This window comes from Macaca fascicularis, chromosome X (genome assembly GCF_037993035.2).
Source record: "Macaca fascicularis isolate 582-1 chromosome X, T2T-MFA8v1.1".
Lineage (NCBI taxonomy): Eukaryota > Metazoa > Chordata > Mammalia > Primates > Cercopithecidae > Macaca > Macaca fascicularis.
In genome coordinates, this window is record NC_088395.1 from 54,130,368 (window position 1) to 54,154,238 (window position 23,871).

The window sequence follows — 23,871 nt, forward strand, 5'->3', positions numbered from 1 at the left end:
TGGGCAACATGGTGAGATCACGTCTCTACAAAATATACAAAAAAAATTAGCCAGCCATGATGGCATGTGCCTGTAGTCCCAGCTACTCAAGAGGCTGCTGTAGGAGGACCAATTGAGTCTGGGAGTTTGAGGCTGTAGTGAGTCTTGATCGCCCCACTGCACTCCAGCCTGGGCAACAGAATGAGACCCTGTCTCAAAAACAAACAAACAAACAAACAAAACAAACCAGAAAAGAAAAGAGAAGAGAAGGGAACCAGGATGGAACTCTGGGCTATTCCACCTTTAACAAGTGGAAGAGACAAGGAAGCAGCAACAGAGACTGGGAAGCGGCAGTCAGTGAGGTAGGAAGGAAATAAGAAGAGAGTAGTGTCCTTAATGCCAAGTGAAAAAAGTGTTCTATGGAAGAATGGGTAAGCATCTGTGTCAAATGCTGCTGACTGATCGAGTAAAATGAAAACCGACAGCTGGCCCTGGGTTTATTAACTGAGAAGTTATATTGGTGACCCTGTCGAGAGCAATTTCAGCAAATCAACTGAAAAGCAAACAGGGGAAGGGAACAGTAAGAAACTCAACGTGTAGACAAGTCTTTAGAGGAGTTTTCTATAAGGAGAAATATAGAGCAGTAGCTTGGGTGGGGAGAGTGAGATTGAGAGGCTTTTTTAAAAAAAATAAAGTTGTATTTTTAAACTTCATAGATGCATGCTTATACAATTTGGAAAGAGCCAATGAAAAGAGGAAACTTGATGATGCAGGAGAAAAAGGGCGAGAACTGCTGAACTGATGCTCTTAAGTTGGCCAAAGGAGATGGGAGCTGTGCCCGATAGTCCCAGCTATCAGGAGGTTTAGGCAGAAGGATTGATCACTTGAGCTATGATTGTGCCACTGCACTCCAGCCTGGGCAGCATAGCAAGACCCTGTCTCTTAAAAAAATTTTTTTAAATAAATAGAGATGGGACCTAGTATAAGTAGAGGGACTGGCCTTAGATAGGAACATGGACAGGTCATGCACAATTAATAGGAGGCAGGCAGAATATGTGGCCACAGAGGGGATAACACCTTCCTGTAGGTGAGGTGAAGAAGGGGGTAAGAACTCGTCGAAGTTTTCTTCCCATTGCTTCCATTTTCTCAGTAAAATAGGAAGTAAGGTCATGAACTGAGAGTAAGCAAATGAGGAGAAATATCAGAGGCTTGAAGACAGAGAAGGTATGAAACAGTCATCTAGGAGAATGAAAGAACGAGGGAAATAGAATACAGATACCTGAAGTGTATGCAGGTATCAGTCTCACAACAGTCCTTTTTTTTTTTTTTTTTTGAGTCAGAGTCTCATTCTGTCACCCAGGCTAGAGTGCAGTGGTGTGATCTCAGCTCGCTGCAACCTCCGCCTCCCGGGTTCAAGCGATTCTCCTGCCTCAGCCTCCCAAGTAGCTGGGACTACAGGCATGTGCCACCACACCTGGCTAATTTTTGATTACAGGCATGAGCCACCATGCCCTGGCTGCAACAGTCTTGATAATAGTGGGTAAACTAATTTTTCAATATTTGTTCAACTGTTAAGTTAAAAAAAAAAAATTCACACTGGCCAAGCGCGGTGACTCATGCCTGTAATCCCAGCATTTTGGGAGGCTGAGGCGGGAAGATCACTTGAGGCCAGGAGTTCGAGACCAGCCTGGCCAACATAGTGAAATCCTGTCTCTATTAAAAATACAAAAATTAGCTGGGCATGGTGGTGCACGCCTGTAATCTCAGCTACTCGGGAGGCTGAGGCAGGAGAACTGCCTGAATCTGGGAGGTGGAGGTTGCAGTGAGCTGAGATTGCAACACTGCACTCCGGTCTGGGTGACAGAGTGAGACTTTGTCTCAAAAAAAAAAAAAAAAAAAAAAAGCCAGGTATGGTTTCATATGTCTGTAATCCCAGCTACTTGGGTGGCTGAGGCACGAGAAACGCTTGAACCCAGGAAGTGGAGGTTGCAGTGAGCTGGCTGAGATTGTGCCACTGCATTCCAACCTGGACGACAGAGTGAGACTCTGTCTCAAAAAAGAAAAAGAAAAATCACACTGATCATTTAATTTACATGTCTGATCAATAGTGAGGTTGAACATCTAGTCGTTGTATTTTCTCTCTTGTGAATTTTCTGCTTCTGTCCTTTGTTCATTATTTCATTATTGGGTTATCAGTATATTTCTTTATAGATTTGTATGAATTCCTGAGATATTAAGGGTATTGATCATAACCAATTTTTTTCTGTCTTTTTTTTTTAGATGCAGTCTCGTTTTGTTGCCCAGGCTGGAGTGTAGTGGCACGATCTTGGCTCACTGTAATCTCCGCCTCCTGGGTTCAAGCGATTCTCCTGCCTTAGCCTCCTGAGTAGCTGGGGTTATAGGCGCCTGCCACTATGCTCGGCTAGTTTTTGTATTTTTAGTAGAGACGGGGTTTCACCATGTTGGCCAGGCTGGTCTTGAACTCTTGAGCTCAGGTGATCTGCCTGCCTCGGCCTCCCAAAGTGCTGGGATTACAGGCGTGAGCCACCACACCTGGCCATAACCAATATTTTTTTCTTTAGTATGTATGTGAAATATTTTAAATCTAATATAAGATAATTATTCCATCAAAACACCAATCAAAACCTCATATCCCCTAATCTGTATAGGCAAGAAATAGGAAACATTACCTTAAGTGATGCAAGAGGATGTTCTGGTCCCAAGAGGCTCCAGTGAAAAGCAGCCAGGTCCTCATCTGGGAGGATGTGGTTACCTACAAAGTACATTTGTCATTTATTGACTGTACAAATGTTTTCTTAGAACCTCCAGGTCATGAAAGGGGTCCTGGGAGAGAAAATGATCAAATAATTCACATAGGTCTATATTCTTAATGTAATACTTACAGTAGCTCTGTGTTGATCACTTAATATGTTTCATGTGTATTATATGTATCATCTTTATAATGACTACGTATGGCAATATCATTTCCATTTTACAGATAAGGAAACTGAGGTTCAGATAAGTTTGGTGACTTGGCCCAATGTGGTCTGGCCAATAGGTACACACAACAAGATAAAAAGCTAGGAATGTAACTCCAAAGCCCATGCTATTACTTATTCCCTAAGTCATGTTGCCTTCTATAATAGCAGCCACCAATTACTAACTGCCTAATGAGTGCTGGGCATTTTGTATACCTTATTTCATTTCACTTTACCAATAACACCATGAGGTACTATTATCTGCATTTCACAGATGAGGAAACTGAAACCAGGGAGATGTCACTTTGGTGATTTGCCAATGGCCTAATTCCAAAACTTGTGCTGACTCTATTATATTATCCAAACTCATGTCCTTTGGAATTATAGAGCAAAGGTCATGCCTGAGACAGAATATTAACCTTCATGTGCTAAGTACTTGAATAACCAATTCAAAACATAATCAACTCTCTGCAATTTACTTTGAAACACATCTTTAAGAGATATATTTGGGCCGGGCGCGGTGGCTCAAGCCTGTAATCCCAGCACTTTGGGAGGCCGAGGCGGGTGGATCACGAGGTCAGGAGATCGAGACTATCCTGGCTAACATGGTGAAACCCCGTCTCTACTAAAAATACAAAAAACTAGCCGGGTGTGGTGGCGGGTGCCTGTAGTCTCAGCTACTTGGGAGGCTGAGGCGGGAGAATGGCGTGAACCCGGGAGGCGGAGCTTGCAGTGAGCCGAGATCACGCCACTGCACTCCAGCCTGGGAGACACAGCGAGACTCCGTCTCAAAAAAAAAAAAAAAAAAAAAAAAAAAAAAAAAAAAAAAAAAAAAAAAAGAGATATATTGGGCCAGGTACAGTGTCTCACGCCTGTAATCCCAGCACTTTGGGAGGCTGAGGCAGGTGGATTGCTTGAGGTCAGGAGTTCAAGACCAGCCTGACCAATGTGGTGAAACCCTGTCTCTACTAAAAATATAAAAATTAGCTGGGCATGGTGGCGGGTGCCTGTAGTCCCAGCTATTCAGGAAGTTGAGGCAGGAGAATCTCTTGAACCTGGGAGGTGGAGACTGCAGTGAGCCGAGATCGTGCCACTGCACTCCAGCCTGGGCGACAGAGCGAGACTCTGTCTCAAAAATAAATAAATAAATAAATAAAATAAAATAAGAGATAGATTGATGGACGGGTAAAGGAATGGATAGATATATGATAAGGCAATTATAGTAAAATGTTAATGGCAGAATACAGGTGGTGGATATAGAGTTTTTACTGCAAAGCCCTTTTTCAATTTTGCTGTGTATTTGGAAATTTTCATAAAAAATATTAGCACAAAAGAAACAAAGAGAAAAACATAATCAATAATTTGTTTTTCTGATCTAAATTGAGACACTAGGCAAGTAATGTTAATGCTCTGTGTGGGGAACCAAAGTTGTTTAGGGCTAATAAAACATTTGGCTGGAGAATACTCTGCATAAAAGAGTTATAAAATGTGGCAAAAGAAGAAGGTTTACAGGAATCTAAATAATGTTCTGGAATAACCTGTAGCAACCCACAAAACAAACATGCTGAGTTTTAGGGTGCTCTATCAAGAAGCCCAAAAACCATGCTGAGTTCTCCCCAGCAGTGGTTAGTGTGAAGACTTTAAGAAGACAAATCTAATGATGACAGGCTAAATCACTCTAGTCCTCATCTCTTAACACCAGAAGAGGAAACTACCAATCACTGCAGTCTTTTCTTTGGATGACCTACCTAGCAGTGCAGCAAATATGGGGAAATTCATCCTCTTCAGGCCCAGCTGCTTGGCTACTTCTTGCATCAGGAACTGGTTGGTAGTGAGGTTCTTCCCATTCCAGCTCAGTTTCAGAGCATGGGAACTGTAGTAAGAGGGAATATTGTAGAGAGCATACTCGGAGTCATGGGCAAGAAGACCATGAAAGCCATTTTCCCTGAAAAACGCCACCACTTCCAAATGGTGGTCTTCAAGGCTCTGAAAGACCTAGGAGGGAAGAAGAGAACGTGTCATGCCACAGAAGCTGATTTGTATTGTTAGAAGGTCAGGAGGTTTAGTAACTAAATTTTATAGTTTGGTGAAATTTGAGATTGTATGTGACAGAAGAGAACATTCTTTTAACATTTTTTACTTTTTTTTTTTTAAATACAGAGATGAGATCTCACTATGCTACCCAGGCTGGTCTCGAATTCCTGAGCTTAAGTGATCCTCCTGCCTTGGCCTCCCAAAGTGCTAGGATTACAGGCGTGAGCCACTGCGCCCAACCAGAACAGAATACTCTTAAAAAACAAAACAAAAATGCTCTCCCAGTCTACAACTTGATTATTACTGTAAACACAGACAGCGTTATACATGTGTTCATTCCCCCAGTTTTTTTTCACTCCTTTCATGAAACTTGCCCTGAGGCTCTTCAAAATTAGAATACTGAAATTAACAAGGTATATATTACTTAAGTTTTTACCTCAAACAATAACATTAGAGACTTCTGTTAGATAATAAAGCTATTATTTATTGCTCAGCATCTATATGCTGTACATATTTTATATATATTATCTCGTCATTAACCTTAGGTAGGTACATATGGATGAAAAACTTAAGACGTAGAAATATACATAGAAATCTAAGTTTATCTAACTGTTTTTAAAAAGTCCTTGCTTTTTTTTCTTAGTAGCACCCTACATCGCAGGGCACCTAAATAGTTGCACTTCCAACGGTGAGAAGTCAGCAACTTCACCCCATTTTAGAAATGGGGAAACTAAGGCTACGAGAGATTGACTGCCCCCAAAGTTGCAGAATGAGTGAGTGGTAGGCAGGATTCAAATCCAGGCTGATCTGACTCTGGAATGCATACTTTCTGTTGTACCGTGCTTCTTCCTGGAGATCATTATTTTTTATGTAATAGAGGTAAACTGTTAAGTACTCTTCCTGTACATGCCTCTATTGCTGTACTTGAAGTATACTGAAATTATCTGTATACCGGCTCCACCAGATTAAGTTCCTTGACCATATAGAGAATTTACCTCTGTATTCCTGGCTCCCACATAAGACCTGGTACACAGTAGTAATAATAATGGCTAACAGATACTGAATATGTACTATGTGCATTAATTCATTTAATACTTACAACAACCTTGTGAGGGCATACCTATTATTATTATCCCCATTTTATACATTATTAGCCCCAAGGTCATATGACGAGGAGGAGCAAAGCCCAGATTTTGGCTCTAGAGCCTGTGGACCTTGATGGTTTTTTTCAACTCAACTAATCTATTTTTCATTTAAGTTGGAATGGTAGTTTTCTGGAGTTTAACAGGAGTTTCAACGCATTGAACTTTTGCTAGATTATGGAAAAGGAGTCTAGTTACAGTTGCTAGTCATGTCACATACAAGGGGAGAGACACCAGTAAGCAGATAGTGAAGCAAGGTCGATATTCATTTGATATCCAGGCAAAGGAGCCAAAAAGTATTGTAACATATTTATGCCTAGAGATATGAGTAACTCCAGATGTGTCAGGGTAGGAGTAAAGTTTTATGCTGTCCCCTGGTAATAGTTTCTTCCAGCACACCACTCATACAAGTCATTGGTTGAGCATCCATTGACCTTGTACCAGGCACAGTTACTAAGTGTGATATTTTCTCTCTCATCATCACAACCACACCATGCAGGTATTAGAAGCCCCATTTTACAGATGAGGAAACTGAGGCTCAGAAAAGTAAGATACCATACTCAGAGCTATCAAGTTGGGAAACAGCAAACTGGGTCACACTGACATCAAATTCTCTTGGTGTCACCAAAGACCCTTTCTACTACAACACTTAATCTTTAGCTGGTCTGAAGCCGATTATGCCACCATTCAAGTGATTTCAACTCCAGAAAGCCAAGGACTAGTGATTTTTAATCAATTTGGTAGCTCTTAAAACACTAGGAATGTACATCACAACCACCTGGAGATCTTTTTCAAAATATACAAACCTGAGCTTCACCTCAGATCTGCTGGAATTATTTATTTCTTGTTTTTGTGTTTTTTTTTGGAAACAGTCTTACTCTGTCACCCAGACTGGAGTGCAGTGGCCTGATCTCGGCTCACTGCAACCTCCGTGTCCTGGGTTCAAGCAATTCTCCTGCCTCAGCCTCCTGAGTAGCTGGGACTACGGGTGCATGCCACCACACCCGGCTAATTTTTGTATTTTTAGTAGAGATGGGGTTTCACCATGTTGGCCACGCTGGTCTCAAACTCCTGACCTCAGGTGATCCGCCGGCCTCGGCCTCCCAAAGTGCTGGGATTACAGGCGTGAGCCACTGTACCCAGCCTGGAACAATGTCTTGAGTGTGATCCAAACACCTATATTTCAAAACAGTTTTCAGTAGGTTCTCATGCACACCCCCAATTAAGAATCACTGAACTAATCCAATCATTCATTTTATCACATAGGCAACTGAGGCCTAGAGAGGATAAATGACTTGACCTAGCTAATTGCAGCTGAACCAAGATTAGAACAAAAGTTTCATGATTCCAGGTATAGGACTTCTTTTACTAAATATTCTGGAGTAGGTAATGGAAAACAATAGAATAAGAATCTCATGAATCTCTCAATTCCGCAATACCCCTCTCCTAACAGGCTAATTTTCTAACTACCCACTTCCAAGACTACTCCTGCTTCCCTGCCTTTGCTCACTTGGTTTCCCTGCCTAGAATGCCTTATTGCCTCTCTTTCCCAATGTTCTGAATACTTTCCATAGGCCTGCCACCTCTTGGACAAATTATTTTTAATTCCCCTCCTCTTCACTCTTATAGCACAGAGATGGATGACACAGTCACAGAACTAATTTGACAATACCATCATCTTCAAGTTTTAAGGTCACAGGTTCTATCTTACTCTTTTATCTCCATGGTCCTAACCATGTCCTTCCAACTAGAAAGGACAGAGAACAGGAGTTGATTGGTACAGAATAGTAAAGAAAGGCCTAGTGAGATTGTTAAAAAGAAAAACAGCTCTGGCAAATCAGAGGGCACTATCATCTCAGCATTTAACTTCTACAGCAGATGTAGTGAAATCACTAGATTGCAAGCTATCCACAGCTCAAGTAGCAAAGTAGTATTAGGTATCGATTAAGTACCTACTATGTACCAGGCACTGTTCCAAACCCACCTCACGTCCACTAACCTTGCAATAACGTCAGGAGGCATTATTATCTTCATTTTAAAGACAAACGATCAATGAGGGTCAGAGGTTAGAGAACTTGACCAAAGTCACATAGCTAAAAAGTGAAGCTAGCCAATAAGCACGTGACAAACTGCTCAACATTATTAGTCATTACAGAAATGCCCATCAAAACCAAAATGAGACACCAGTTAGCACCCACTAGGATGGCTATAATCAAAAAATGGAAAATAATGAGTGTTGGCAAGGATGCAGAGAAACTGGAATCCTTGTAAATTGCTAGTGGGAATGAAAAATGGTGCAGTTGCTTTGGAAAATGGTCTCAGAGATCCTGAAATGGTTAAACATAGTTATCACATGATCCAACGATTCCACTCCTAAGTATATACCCAAGAGAACTGAAAAGCTATGTTCACACAAAAACTTGTACATGAAAGTTCACAGCAGGCTTATTCATAATAGCCCAAAAGTGGAGATAACCCAAATGTCTATCAACTGATGAATGGATAAACAAAATGTGGTATATACATAAAAGGAAATATTATTTGGCGATAAAAAGGAATGAAGTAGGGATTTATGCTACAACATCAATGAACTTTGAAAACAGAATGCTAACATGAAACAAGCCAGACACAAAAAGTCATATATTGTATGACTTCTTTCATATGAGATGCCCAAAATAGGCAAATCCAAAGAGATGGAAGAATAAATTAGTAGTTGCCAGGGATTGTGGGGATGGGGAATAAGACTAGTACGTACTGGGTTACCCTTTGAGATTATAAAAATCTTCTGGATAGTGGTGATAGCTGCACAACACTATGAATATACTAAAGACCATTAAATTATACACTTCAAAACGTTGAATTTTATGGTATATGAGTTATACCTTGATTTTTAAAAAGTGGAGCTAGGATTCAAATTCAGTTCTGTTCACAAATCCCAAGCTCCCCTAAAGCTTTAAGAACTTTAAGAACTTTTTATTATGGAAAATTTTAAACATACAAAGGTAATGAACCCCCATGAAAGCATTACCCACTTTCAATTGTTATCAATATTAAGTCATTCTTGTTTCATCTACCTTGCCCCTCTCCTTTTTATGGTGTGTGTGTGTGTGTATATATATATATTTTTTTGAGATAGAGTCTTGCTTTGTTGCCCAGGCTGGAGTGCAGTGGCATGATCTCAGCTCACCGCAACCTTTGCCTCCCAGGTTTAAGTGATCCTCCTGCCTTAGCCCCCCTAGTAGCTGGATTACAGGCACATGCCACCACACCTGGCTAATTTTTGTATTTTTTGTAGAGACAGGGTTTCACCATGTTGGCCAGGCTGGTCTCGAACTCCTGGCCTCAGGTGATCCACCCTCCTCAGCCTCCCAAAGTGCTGGGATTAGAAGTGTGAGCCACCATGCCTGGCCTTTCTATGGTATTTTAATATTTTTTGTTGGGATTAAAAACCACATAAAATTTACCATCTTGACTATTTTTAAGCGTACAGTTCAGCTGTGTTATGGATTTTCACATTGTTATATAACGTATCTCCAGAATATTTTCATCTTGCAAATCTGAAATTCTATACCCATTAAGTAACAGCTCCCTTTTCTCCCTCCTCCTAGCTCTTGGTAACCACAATTCTATTTTCTGTTTCTATAAATTTGACTACTTTAGACACCTCACATAAGCGGAATCATATGGAATTTGTTCTTTTGTGACTGGCTTATTTCACTTAGCATAATGTTCTCAAGTGTTCATCCATATTGTAGCATGTAACAGGATTTCTTTCCTTTTTAAGGCTGAATAATATTCTATTGTATGCTATACATTTTGTTTATCCATTCATCCATCAATAGACATTTGGGTTGCTTCCAACTCTTGGCTACTGTGAATAGTACTGCTATGAACATGGGTGTGCAAATATCTCTTAGAGATCCTGCTTTCAATTGTTTTAGATATATACTCAGAAGTGGAATTGCTGAATTATATGGTAGTTTTATTTTTAATATTTTAAGGAACCTCCATACTGTTTTCCACAGCAGCTGCAGCATTTTACAATCCCACCAACAGTACATAAGGGTTCCAATTTATCCACATCCTTGTCAACACTTATTTTCTGTGTGTTTTTTTAACAGTAGCCATCCTAATGAGTGTGAGGTAATATCTCATTGTGGTTTTGATTTGCATTTCTCGGAGGATTAGTGATGTTGAATATCTTTTCATAAGCTATTGACCATTCCTGGCATATCTTAAGGCAAATTCCAGACATCAAATCACTTCACCCATAAATACTTCATTATTTAACTCTCACAGTTAAAGTAACGAATAGTACCATTATTACACCCAACAAAATTAACAATTTCTTTCTTTTTTTTTTTTTTTTTGAGACGGAGTCTTGCTCTGCCGCCCAGGTTGGAGTACAGTGGCCGGATCTCAGCTCACTGCAAGCTCCGCCTCCCAGGTTTACGCCATTCTCCTGCCTCAGTCTCCCGAGTAGCTGGGACTACAGGCGCCCGCCACCTCGCCCAGCTAGTTTTTTTTGTATTTTTAGTAGAGACGAGGTTTCACCGTGTTAACCAGGATGGTCTCGATCTCCTGACCTCGTGATTCGCCCGTCTCGGCCTCCCAAAGTGCTGGGATTACAGGCTTGAGCCACCGCGCCCGGCCAAAATTAACAATTTCTTAATATCATAATATCCAGTCCCTATTCTACTTTCTGTGATTGTCCCCAAAATGTCTTGATGGTTGCTTTGTTCAAATCAGGATTCAAATAGAATTCACATGCTGTATTTGGTTGATATGGCTTCTAAGGATCTTAACATATAGCAGTTCCCCTTCCCTTTATTTATATGCCATTTATTTGTTCTTAAAAAACTCAGTTTTTAGATTAGAAAAGTAATAAAGATTATTTAACAAACGGTGTTCGGATAACTGAAGAGTCATTTGAGGAGAAAAACATGGATCCATACTTCACACTTTAACTAGGATAACCATAAAAATAATAGGCCAGGCACGGTGGCTCATGCCTGTAATCCCAGCACTTTGGGAGACCAAGGCGGGCAAATCACTTGAGGTCAGGAGTTCGAGACCAGCCTGGCCAACATGGTGAAATCCCGTCTCTACTAAAAATACAAAATTTAGCCAGGTATCGTGGCTGGTGCCTGTAATCCCAGCTACTCGGGGGGCTAAGGCAGGAGAATTGCTTGATCTCAGGATGTAGAGGTTGCAGTGAGCCAAGACCGCACCACTGCACTCCAGCTTGGGTGACAGAGCAAGACTCCGTCTCAAAAAAAACAGTAATAATAAAAATAAAAATAATAATAAAAGACATGAGGGAAATTTTGTATAATCTCAGAGTGGGGATAGTTTATGAGCAAATCCAGTAACACCCCCAGAAAACGGTCAATACTCTTGACTATATGAATATCAAACATTTCCACAGTAAGAATGTATAAATGACTGATGAATAAGAAAAAAAAAAATCAAACATTTCTGCTTGGGAAAAACCAATGTAAGTAAGCTCAACAGACAAATGACAATCTGCAAAAAAATGCGCAACTTACAGTGCAGAAGACTAATTTCCTTAATAGAGAAGGGAAAAAAACCTAACAATCTAAGAGAACATTTCACAAAAAAGGAAACAAATAGATTTTAAGCATATAAAAAGATGATCAAACTCACTTGTGATAAGAGAAATAAAAATTAAAATAATACTGAAACATGATGTTTCACCTACAAGATTAGCAAATAATGTACTGGTGAAGGAAACAGGCACTTGCAAACATTCCTGGTAGGGGTATAAATGGTAGAATCTCTAGGGAGAGCGATTTGGCAAGACCTTTCAAAATTACAAACGTGCATACCCTTTGCCCCAGCAATTCTCCTTTCAGGGATTTACCTTTTAGATATGTAAAGCACTTGGAACAACAATGCAAGTGCCTAAGTATGAGCAACTTCTCTGCAAACACAAAATATTTACTGCAGCATTATTTGTAATAGGTGAAGACTGGAAACAACCTAATTAATTGCCCATCAATAAGGGACTAGTTAAGTAAATCATAATGTATACATACAATGGAATAGTGCAAAACCATAAAAAATGACAAAACTCTATCTATACACATAGAAAAATCACCAAGATATGGTAAATGGTAAATGCAAGGTATAGAACATTATACTATGCTGTTTTTAAAAGGTATTTTTTGTGTAGAATATGTATATATGTAAAATGTGCATATATATATAAAACGTGTAACTATATATATTTGCTTTTATAGCCATAGTATCTCTGAAAGAATACACAATGAACTGATAATATTGGTCCCCTCCAGGGAGGAGAACCTAGTGACTGGGAAAGGGGTTGAATATTTTTTATCACATACCCTTTTGTATCTTTTGAATTTTTGTACCATGAATTGTAAGTTAATCAAAATATAAAATTGCAACTGAATAAAAGCTGAACATATTCAGGGAAAAAAAATCAAACAATATGGCAGTATGTAGAATGAAAAGTAATAGTCCTTTTACTCTCATTCCTTGGAAGTAATCGCTGTTCTAAGCCCCTCCCCTGAAGTCTGATTCAGTAGGTCTAGGGTCAGGCTGGAAATCTGTTTTTAACAAGAACCCCAGATGATTTCATGATGAAGCAAGTTTAAGAAACACTTACCTAGTCAGATCACACAACATGGCAATTTATTCCCAGCAAAATACAATCTGCATTCAATCCTGACAGGGCAAAGAGCCAACAATGACCGTCAGAATAGTGAGCACTGTGGCTCAATTTACACATTTATCATCACTGGTACCACCTGTACGCGCCTGGCCCAAATTGGTCCAGTTTAGTCGTTAACCTTGCAATTTTCCAGGAGAGTAAAATGATTTAGGAGAGATTCAACTATAACATACCCAAACAACTGATCAGAAAAAACAGCACATTTGAGTTTTAAAGAAAGCGAGAGTTGAGATTCTGAATGACCATCTATAGCTTTTAATTGCTGGTTCACCGTTCAGTTCAGTGAATAGAGGTTGAGGGCCTACTAAGTGCCATGATGCAGACAGCACAAAGCAAGACACCTAACGTGTGAGAAGTTATGGAGCACAGGGTACCATGGGAACACAGAGTAAAGGCACCTCAACAGTCAGTGGGGTGATGGTTTTTGAGAGGAAGTGACACCTGTTTACAGAACTCAGGGGAGGCCGGGTGTGGTGGCTCATGCCTGTAATCCCAGCACTTTGGGAGACCAAGGCAGGTGGAACACAAGGTCAGGAGTTCGAAACCAGCCCGGCCAATATGGTGAAACTCCGTCTCTATTTAAAAAAAAAAAAAAAAAAAAAAAATTAGCCGGGTGTGGTGGCGGGTGCCTGTAGTAACAGCTACTCAGGAGGCTAAGGCAGGAAGATCATTTGAACCCGGGAGGTGGAGGTTGCAATGAGCCGAGACCGCGCCACTGCACTCCAGCCTGGATGACAGAGCGAGACTCTGTCTCAAACAAACAAACAAACAGAAACGAAAACCTCAGGGGAAAACAGCTGAGAAGACATGTCTCATTTCCAACCACAGGTAGTCTAAAGAAGTGGCTTTCAAACTGTGCTTCCCCAAACCAGAATCTTCATAGGTGGAGACTGGACCAAATAACCAGAGAGAATTAGTGTTCCTACTTTTTTTAATTTTTATTTTTTGAAGGTATCATTTTGTCACCAAGGCTGGAATGCAGTGGCAGGATCACGGCTCACTGCAGCCTCAACCTCCCGAGTTCAAGCAACCCTGCCACTGCAGCCTCCCAAATAGCTGGGACTACAGGTGTGTATCACCATGCCTGGTTAATTTTTGATTTTGTGTAGAGACAGATCTTGCTATGTTGCCCAGGCTGGTCTCAAACTACTGGACACAAGCAGTCTTCTTACCTTAGCCTCCCAAAGTGCTGAGATTACAGGCATGAGCCACCGCACCTGACCTGGTGTTCCTACTTTCTCTTCAACCTGAGCTCATAGTCCCCATTTTATGTATTACATACTGTGGCTCTTTCAGAAACATTGGAAGAGTATTTGATATTAAAAACAACCAGAAGTATTAATCACTAGAATGTAAGCTTCAAGAAGGCTGAGATTTTAAAAATGTTTTGTTCACTGCTGTTATCTCCAGTACATAGACCACTCGCAGAGTAGGCAACCAATGAACTGTTTCAACTTGCAACCAATATGTACCGAGCTAGGCACTGATATATGCCAGGCACCAATCTAGTTATGGAAACACAGCAGTAACAAGAGCCAAGAGTCTTTGACCTCATTGAGCTAACTGCAGTGATTAATATTTCAAGATAGACACTGGGCTAGGCATATTTCATTTATCCTTCTAACTCTGTGAAATGGGTATTAGATCATTCATCCCCCTCCCTCTCCTTTACTTAAACAGAGAAAACAGAAGCTTGGAAAACTTAAGTAACTTGCTCCAAATCACACAGCTAGCAATATGGTAGTACTTGGATTTGAAGCAATTAGGTCTGACTTTAAAATAATGCTCTTTCAGGGCTAGGCATAGTGGCTCATGCCTGTAATCCCAGCACTTTAGGAGGTGGAGGGAGAGGCAGGAAGATCGCCTGAGCCAAGGATTCCAGCCTGGGCAACACAGTGAGAGCCCATCTCTACCAAATATTGTTTAAAAAATTAGCCAGGCATGATGGCACATGCCTGTGGTCCCAGCTACTCAGGCTAAGGTGGGAAGATCGCTTGAGCCCAGAAAGTTGAGGCTGCAGTGAGCCGAGATCATGCGCCGCACACCAGTCTGAGCAACAGAGTGAGATCCTGTCTCTAAAAAACAATGGTCTTTCCATTAAGTACACTGTTTCTCAAATAAAGGAAACTGGAAAAGTGGGCATAAAGTAATCTGAGATCAACTCACAAGTAACACAATAAACACAAGGGCATAAAAAAATAACTAGACTGTAAGCCCATTAGTGGCAGAATTATGTTAGCACTCTGCCTGGACCATAAAAAAGAGTATAATAAATGCTTGTTAAAGTTAACTTCAAACTAGAGGCAATACTGCTTTCTGACCTCTGCAGTACTTGACTTCCTCCAGCTTGTCCCATATTCCCTCAAGCCCCTCTACCATGCTAAATATACCAAACTAGTGACTGACTCAGGCAGAGTTCTGTGGTCTATCTTCTCTACCTGTTCTCACCAAGGCAAAAAGAATTCAAAGACAGTAAGGAATTATCACCTTATAAGAAGATTCGAGGGCGGGATGGATTATGTGTAAGTCTGGTTAAGCAACAGAAATACAGATGACTTACATTTCAACTGGAAGGCCACTGTGCCTTGAACTCTAACTACTAAATAATTACAGACTGAAACTACTGTTGATGCAAATATGCATCACTACATTGTGGAGTTCAACAACCAACCATTAAGAGACCAGACTGATAATCACAAAGCTAAAGAATAACGTATTGAAAGAATAGCAGCAATTAGGAACCAGTTACTTCAAGGAAACATTGATAAGGTGGCCTTCCCTCTCAACTGTAAGAATTTCAATTATCTACATGCACATAATTGGTAGTCTTGGCCATGAAATATGGCAGTCAAGCTAGAGGTAGTAGAATACCGATCCAGTGTTCAGTACACACTATTAAGGTCCTAATTTTAATTTGCGAATACCCAATTTTAGTACTCTTTTTTCTTTTCTGAGATGGAGTTTTGCTCTTGTTGCCCAGGCTGGAGTGCAATGACGTGGTCTCAACTCACTGCAACCTCCACCTCCAGGTTGAAGCAATCCTCCTGCCTCAGCCTCCCAAAGTAGCTGGGATTACAGGCGCCCACCACCACAACCTCCTAATTTTTGTATTTCTAGTAGAGAGAGTTTCACCACGTTGGCCAGGCTGGTCTCGAACTCCTGACCTCAGGTGATCCATCCACCTTGGCCTCCCCAAGTGCTAGGATTACAGGCGTGAGCTACTGCGCCCGGCCCAATTTTAGTACTCTTAGGCTGCCAGAAGCCAGCCCATTTCTGCAGATGAAGCCTTCTGTCACATTTAAGAACAAAAGGGAAAACTTGGATTTTTAAAAAACCTGTTGTGTGTCAACCACGGGCTGGAAACTGTACTTTGATGCTAACTTTTGTTATCAGTGTATACAGCAAGAACTTTGGCATCCAGTGAAACTATGATCAAAGTTTGTGGGGACAAGTCACTTAGCTTCTTCATCTGTAAAATGGAGATTTATCTAATTCCTACCCAATTCTAAGACTTACAATTTATAATATAATAGCTGGCACAGACTGAAAAAGTAGTTATGAAAGTCTGTTTTGCAGAGATGAAGTCTGTGGTATGCACTGCCTGAAGGTCCTCAGAAATAATTTGAGACAAGTAGATACCAGAATAGGCACTTGTTTAGCCCAAAGCAAATCTTCACAACTGAAAAGTCAGAGGTCTCATGAAAAGTATCCTTAGGAGTAAGAGAGCGAGAATCCAAGGAAACCTCTGGGTTACCTCAGAAAGGAGGACAGGAACTGCACAGAGGACAATGATCACAATAAATTTCTAAGAGTCTTTGAACTAGGGGCTGTAAATGCTTACAGGGATGGGCAGCTAACATGAATGAGGGGGCTGAGTAAAGAAAAATTAACTTCCAGAAATGTAATTTTTGGCTAGGCATGGTGGGTAATCCCAGCACTTTGGGAGGCTGAGGCAGGAGGATTGCTTGAGGCCAGGAGTTTGAGATCAGCCTGGGCAACCTAGCAAGACCGTCTCTAAAACAAACAAACAAAACAAAACCTTAAAAATTAGCTGGGTTTGGGTGGCACATGCCAGTAGTCCTAGCTACTGGGGAGGCAGAGGTGGAAGGATTGTTTTGAGCCCAGGAGTTCAAGGTTATAGTGAGCCATGTTCACACCACTGCCCTCCAACCTGGGCAACAGAGCAAGACCCTGTGTTTAAAAATAAAAAACACACACACAGAAATATATTTTTATTTAAGCTGTGGGTGTTTATACATGCAAAATACTGGAGTTTACGTTTTACATTAAAGACATAAGTGAAAAACTAGAAAATTTATCATTACACTTTTTTTTTTTTTTGTAGTTTATTCTCCTTTGACTTGGAACTGGAGGCCTGACACATTTATGTGCCAAGAGGTCAACGTTAGGTCTTATATTTTTGTGTTACAACATGCAGTACAGAATTCAGCCTTGAATGCTTTCACTTCAAGTGACTAATTTGATCCTATTTCATAACGGAAAACAGCTGTTTAGAAATGTAGGCATTTCCAAACACAGAAGTTTGGCACAGTGTTTTTTATGTTTCAGTAACTACTTCCAAAGTATTTGTAGAATTCGGCATTTCAATGACATCATGCTTCATTTTCAGCACCACGGCACAGTAATTCAGAATCTCCATTGTAGCTCTTCTTTCATACTCTAAACACTGAGAAAGGCTAATTGAACAATATTAGTTCATTTTCATCAAATATGTCAGAGAACCTTTTCTGGAATTCAACAGACAACTTCACAACTGTGGGAATGTAATTCAGGCCATCACTTTCAATTCTTGGAAACCAATTTCAGCAAAGAAAAGTCAGCCAGTTTATCTCTTGCCAAATGAGTTTCTCAAAGGCATAATTTTGCTAGGAACAAGCAAGTACAACCATACATTTGTGAAGGTATTTATGAACAATGCTGTTTTTATTCAGTGTCTAGATGAGTTGTAAAATCAACCAAACAAGCCAAATATTTTATTTCACTCTCTGCGGGTGTGGTGGATGCCAAGTCATTTTTTTCAGTATCTTGAGTACCATGCTTCAACTAAGCCAATCAACCTCCGTGTAATAGGGCAGATTTCCATAACATGCACCCAATAATTCACCAAGCAAAGTATTCAGTTGTGGAGCAAACCACCATGTTAATTACTAGTTCCTGATCTGACTGATTCATTTCTAAGCTTTTAGCAGAAAGAGCTTTAAGTTTAGGTCCCCGGAAAGTGTTTCTGCTTCAAATTGTTTCTTGGGTCCAACAGTTCTAAACACTATTGCAGAAGCACCACCTGTAGTCATACTTACTAATTTCGACCAATTGATATTAAAAATCTGAAGACTTTTCTCATCACACAAAATCCAGGTATTTCCAGATGTACCTGTGATGAGTCCAAGAGTCAGGTTACATCAAATTCTTAACACATGAATCATACTTAAGTGCAGTGGCTCTCGAACTTTAGCATGATCAGAATCAGCTGGAGGGCTTGTTGAAACAGATCCATAAGCTCCCCCACCTTTCCCACCAGTTTCTGATTCTGTAGGTCCAAAGGGGTAAGGGACTGAGAATGTGTATTTCCAACATGTTTCCAGATGGTACAGTGCTGTTGGTCTGGGACCATACTTTGAGAACCACTGGCTAGGAATACAGCTAACTGTACAGCTATGTGGATGTAGTTTTTAATCTGTTGTAACCAACTGCTATGTAAATCTCCAAAAATAATTTAACTTTTTGACTAAATCTGTCCCAAGAATGTTTAGCCATCAATGTCTGACATCCTGAGCCAAAGTATTTCCTACCTTTGCAAATGCTTGTTTATAACATAATTTCTGTTGTACTTGACAAACACTTTTATAAAACTACTGTATAAAAAAGGCTTTCAAGTCCTGGCAGTTTTTTCATTTAATACATAATTGCCTTCTGTGGCATCACTTATTTTATCTGTATCTAGAAATATAGCCTGTTGAAATTCCAAGTACATTTTTAAGTTCTTTTCATTTCAGCACTCATCCTTTTTGTATGATTTTTTCTTTTTTTTTTTTTGAGATGGAGTTTCACTCTTGTTGCCCAGGCTGGAGTGCAATGGTGCGATCTTGGCTCACTGCAACCTCCACCTCCCAGGTTCAAGTGATTCTCCTGCCTCAGCCTCTCGAGTAGCTGGGATTACAGGCATGCGCCACCATGCCCGGCTAATTTCATATTTTTAGTAGAGACAGGGTTTCTCCATGTTGGTCAGGCTGGTTTCGAACTCCCGACCTCAGGTGATCCACCTGCCTTGGCCTCCCAAAGTGCTGGGATTACAGGCGTGAGCCACCGCACCCGGCCGTACACTGATATTTCTTACAGTGGTTTACTTTCAAATGGTATCTATCTTAAATTGTAGTCTTTCAACAGACACATTTTATTTAGATGGATATGAAAATTCATCAATTCCACAAAGAAATAGGCTCTCTCCTGTTCAAACACGTGAACTTCTTCCATAAAAAAGATTGTTTTCACTTTGCACAGATGTGGGTATGAGAAATATTTCGTGTTCATCAAAAATATTATTTAAAAAGAACAAGCACAACAATCAATGGTGTTTCAGTTATCTATTTCTGTGTAACAAATTAGCCCCCAAACTTAGTGGCTTAAAACAACATTTATTATCTCATAGTATCTGTAGGCATGGCTTAGCTGGGTCCTCTGGCTCAAGGTCTCCTACAGGCTTCAATCAAGGTGCCAGCCAGGGCTGCAGTCATCTCAAGGCTCGCCTGGGGAAAGATCCGCTTCCAAGCTCACTCACGTACGTGGCTGTTGGCAGCAATTCAGTTCCTTGCGGGCTGTAGTTGGACTGAGGGCCTCAGTTCCTCACTGAGTGTTGGTTGGAGGCTTCCCTCAGTTTCTTTTCCTGTGGGTCTCTCCATAGGGCAGCTCACAACATGGCAGCTTGCTTCATCAGAGTGATCAAGCAAGAAGAGCCAGAGAGAAAGAGAGAGAGAGTGCAAACAAGATGGAAGTCACAGTTTTTTATAACCTAATCTTGGAAGTGACATCCCATCACTTTTGTTGTAGTCTGCTCATCAGAAGCAAGTCACTAGGTCCAGCCCACAAACTGGGGGGATGGGAGGAGATTACAAAAGGGTGTGAATACCAGGAGGTGGGAATCATTGGGAGCCATTGTAGAAGATGTCTACCATGAATGACAAGTGGCACTTCGTCATTGTGGCAGGGAGACACCATGGAGCTGTAGAGACCAATAAATGAAGACCATGTGGTTCACCAAAAGGGGTTAAGCAGTATTGCCAGAGGATCTGATATTTCAGTAGCTGGAAAGAGACTTTTTTGCAACATTTCTCTATTTTTAAAAGTTGGCAACAAATTCGAACTTGTTAAAAAATAATGCAAGTTAAACGACAGCAGGAAATGATAATCATTCAATTCATACAACTAGATGATGCCTTAATATTCAGTCCAAGTGCATTATTTGATTTCAGATCCTGGTGAACACTATTGATCAATGAAAATAAATGAAGTTCTTTCAAAAAGAAAAGGAAAAAAATATGTGGGCCAATGCAAAAATACATGAATGGGCCACATAAGGCCTATGGGCTGCCAGTTTGCCATCCTTGCCATAACCTTTGTAATTTCCTCATGTGATACAGATGAATGGGCAAGGGTTTTGCTTCTGGTATGCAAATCCTGGTTTCTGCCACTTCTATTGGTTATGTCCCTGGGCCTAATGACAAGGGCCAGAGAAAGGATCCTGGGGACTTATATCGTAAGTACTTTCTTCCTTGTTTCCTCTACAGAGGAAGGGTAGGGTACCATGCTTTGTACCCCTGACTTCAACACTCCTTGTCTCACTTCCCTACTTCATTTTCTCCACAGCATTTCCTATGTCACAAAACATATTTTGCCTATTTATCTTGTTTGTTGTCTGTCTTCTTCATTAGAATATGTTTCATGAGGTCAGAAATCTGTTTTATTCACTGCTGTATCCTCATAATCTTGAACTTTGCCTGGCACACAGGAGTCCAATAAACATAGTCTGAGTAAATTAATTCTATTGTTCATAGTACTTAGAATAGTGTCTGGCACAGAACAGGTGCTCAAAAATATTAACTGAACTGAAAAGCATTGTCCTGATAAGAAAAATGGGGTAAAATTGGGCTAGATAATGGTGGGCAGATCATGAAGGCATGCCATGGCATGCCATGCTAAGCTTAAAGCATGAGAGTGAGGTGATCAATGTCCAACCTACTAGGTGCACAAGATATTTTGTATTTTTTTTTTTTTATACAGGGTCTTAACTCTGTCACCCAGGCTGCAGTGCCGTGGTGCGATCTCAGCTCAGTGCAACCTCAACCTCTCAGGCTCAAGCGATCCTCCTGCCTCAGCCTCCTGAGTAGCTGAGACTACAGGTGTGCACCACCATGCCCTGCTACAAGATATTTTAGTCAATATAATAGCAGCTGGCATTTATATGGCATTTACTACGTGCCATATAATGTTCTAAGCATATTACTTAAATCATTTAACACTCACAACAAAATTTGTGATATAGGTATTATTGTTAAACTGAGGCACAGAGTAAGTAACTTGCCTAAGCTTACATAATGAGTACTTAGAGGAATAGGGATCTAAACCCAGGCAGTCTGGCTCCAAGGCCTGTGTTGTCAGCCATTATGCTACACAAACTAAATATAGGAAAAAATGTTCTGGAAAAAGTTATTAAAATATAACTATAAAAATGCAATTACACTGTTCTGAGATATGTTAAAGATGAAGGATTTTGGTGTCAAATATCTTTAGGTCCAAATCTTGGTCCAACCATGTTCTAGCAGTGCAACCTTGGGCCAGTGACTACACTGAGCCTGTTTTTTTTTTTTTTTTTTTTTTTTTTTTGCTATAAAAAGTAGAGATTTAGGCCGGGCGTGGTGGCTCACGCCTGTAATCCCAGCACTTTGGGTGGCTGATGCAGGCGGATCACCTGAGGTCAGGAGTTCGAAACCAGTCTGGCCAACATGGTGAAACTCCGTCTCTACTAAAAATAGAAAAATTAGCTGGGTGTGGTGGCATGCGCCTGCAGTCCCAGCTACTTGGGAGGCTGAGGCAGGAGAATTGCTTGAACCCAGGAGGTGGAGGTTGTAGTGAGCCAAGATCACGCCACTGTACTCCAATCTGGGCCACAGAGCAAGACTCTGCCTCAAAAAACAAAAAACAAAACAAAACAAACAAAAAACAAAATAAAAACAAAAGAGAGAGATTGATTTAATCTGTCATAGGAGTAGAGGAAAAAATAGAGATTAATACCTCTCCTGTTGGGTGGTTGTGAGAATTAAATGAATATTGGTGCGGTACCTCGCCCATGTGGTAGCTATTATTACTACCATCAAAAGGGAATATATTCTATAAGTGCATTGCTAAGCAGCTACAAAACTTCTGAGTAACAGGAGTTCGGCAATTCAGTTTGCAATCTGAGTTTATTTAGATGGAATTAATATATAACATTGTATAGCACTGATTCTAAATTCTTCTTTATCTGACCTGTAAAGCCCTCTACAGTGATTCAATCAGTAAAGGTAAACCAACCAATCTCTCTCTCTCTCTCACAGCAAACATTATTTTATGTATGTCAAGTCCTAGAGCAAATCTCCGCCCTCTTGAAACTCATTTAAAAGAGAATTAAGCGATATGAAAATACTATGAAAGAGAAAAAATATGAGAGAGGTAAGAACAGAGTACTCTGGTAGTAAAGGGAAGGCTTAATTTACCACAGCTGACAGAGGCTGGCTAGGAAAGATTCTATAACGATAACTTTTGAGCAGGAATAAGGGGGAATTTGCTATGCAAAGGTCAAGATAAACATACGAAAAATACTATGAGAGAGGACACGGTATGTCTAGGAAACTAAGAAAATACAGAATGGTTGGAACAGGGCTGGCCAGAGGTGAGCACCAGGTAAGTCTGGAGGGAGTTTGGGATCAGATTGTGAAGGGCACTGTCTGCCATGCTCAGAAGTTTGGACTCGGTAGGGTAGGCAAATACACCTTGGTGCATATAACAGAGTCAGCTTCTGTTTTCAGAATGGTGTCTCTGGCAGCAATATGGCAGATGGAGTCCAGAGAGTGTTATGGTAAAGGAACAAGTTGACACTGTCTTCCTGGTTCAGATAAGAAATTTTGGCAGCCTGAACTAAAGCAACGGGGGTGGAAACAGACAGAAGTAGCTGGACTCAGGAGACATTTCTAACGTAGAATTCAAAGGATCCAATGACCAAGTAAATGTGGGAAGTGACAGGAGAGTGAAGAATTGAGGACTCCACGGCTTCTGGCTTGAAAGTGATGAAAGACACCATTCATAGAAATAGAGAGTACCAGAAGTGGAACAAGTTTTGGGGAAACATTATAATGAGTTCCATTTTGGGTAGTTTTTAGTTTAAGTGACCTAAAAGACATCAAGTAGTAGAGAGCTGAAAAGATGTGTTGAAAGCTCATGAGAGAGGTCGAGGGTAGAGACAGAGCAACAGGAATCATCAGAATTTAATTAATACTTAAAGCCACCATAATGGATGAGATTGCTCAGGAAACAAAAGTAGAAGAATATGACCAGGACAGAAGCCTTGAGGGCACCAACATTTAAAGAAGCAGGCAGAAGAGGAATAAGGAAAAAAGAAGAAAGAACTAGAGGGTTACAAGGAGAATCAGAAGTGAGTTGAACTGTGAAATCCAAGGAAGATAGTTCCAGAATAGGATGGCTTGATATTAATGATCTTACAGAGGACCAAGAAAGGCTAAGAATGGAAATGTGTGCAGCAGCTTCAGAGTGGTGACATCAGATATAAAGTAGCACTAGGCTAGGAAATGGGAATTAATACAATCTGCTTCTTTAAGAATAATGGTGAATAGGGAAGAAAGGAGATAAAGATAATGGCTCGAAGGAATTAGAAAATAAAGGGGAAGTTTTTGTTTTTCAAAGATCATTTGTGCATGCTGTAAGTGAAAGAAACCAGAGAGGCAGAGACTGA

At 40.5% G+C, this 23,871-nt stretch overlaps 1 protein-coding gene across 4 annotated transcripts in view; it reads right to left on the bottom strand.

Moving 5' to 3' along the window:
• The window catches only part of FAM120C (family with sequence similarity 120 member C), a 120,255-nt gene that overhangs the window by 91,376 nt on the left and 5,008 nt on the right, over nucleotides 1-23,871 (bottom strand). For 3 of the 4 annotated variants that reach the window (XM_005593672.5, XM_005593671.5, XM_005593670.5), the window contains exons 2-3: nucleotides 4,706-4,952; nucleotides 2,670-2,752 (exon numbers count right to left, since the gene is read on the bottom strand). In XM_005593672.5, the coding sequence (XP_005593729.2) occupies nucleotides 2,670-2,752; nucleotides 4,706-4,952 (330 nt within the window). Of the gene's footprint in view, nucleotides 1-2,669; nucleotides 2,753-4,705; nucleotides 4,953-19,439; nucleotides 19,795-23,871 lie in introns of those variants that run through there. The other variant, XM_005593673.5, reaches the window with a different exon arrangement.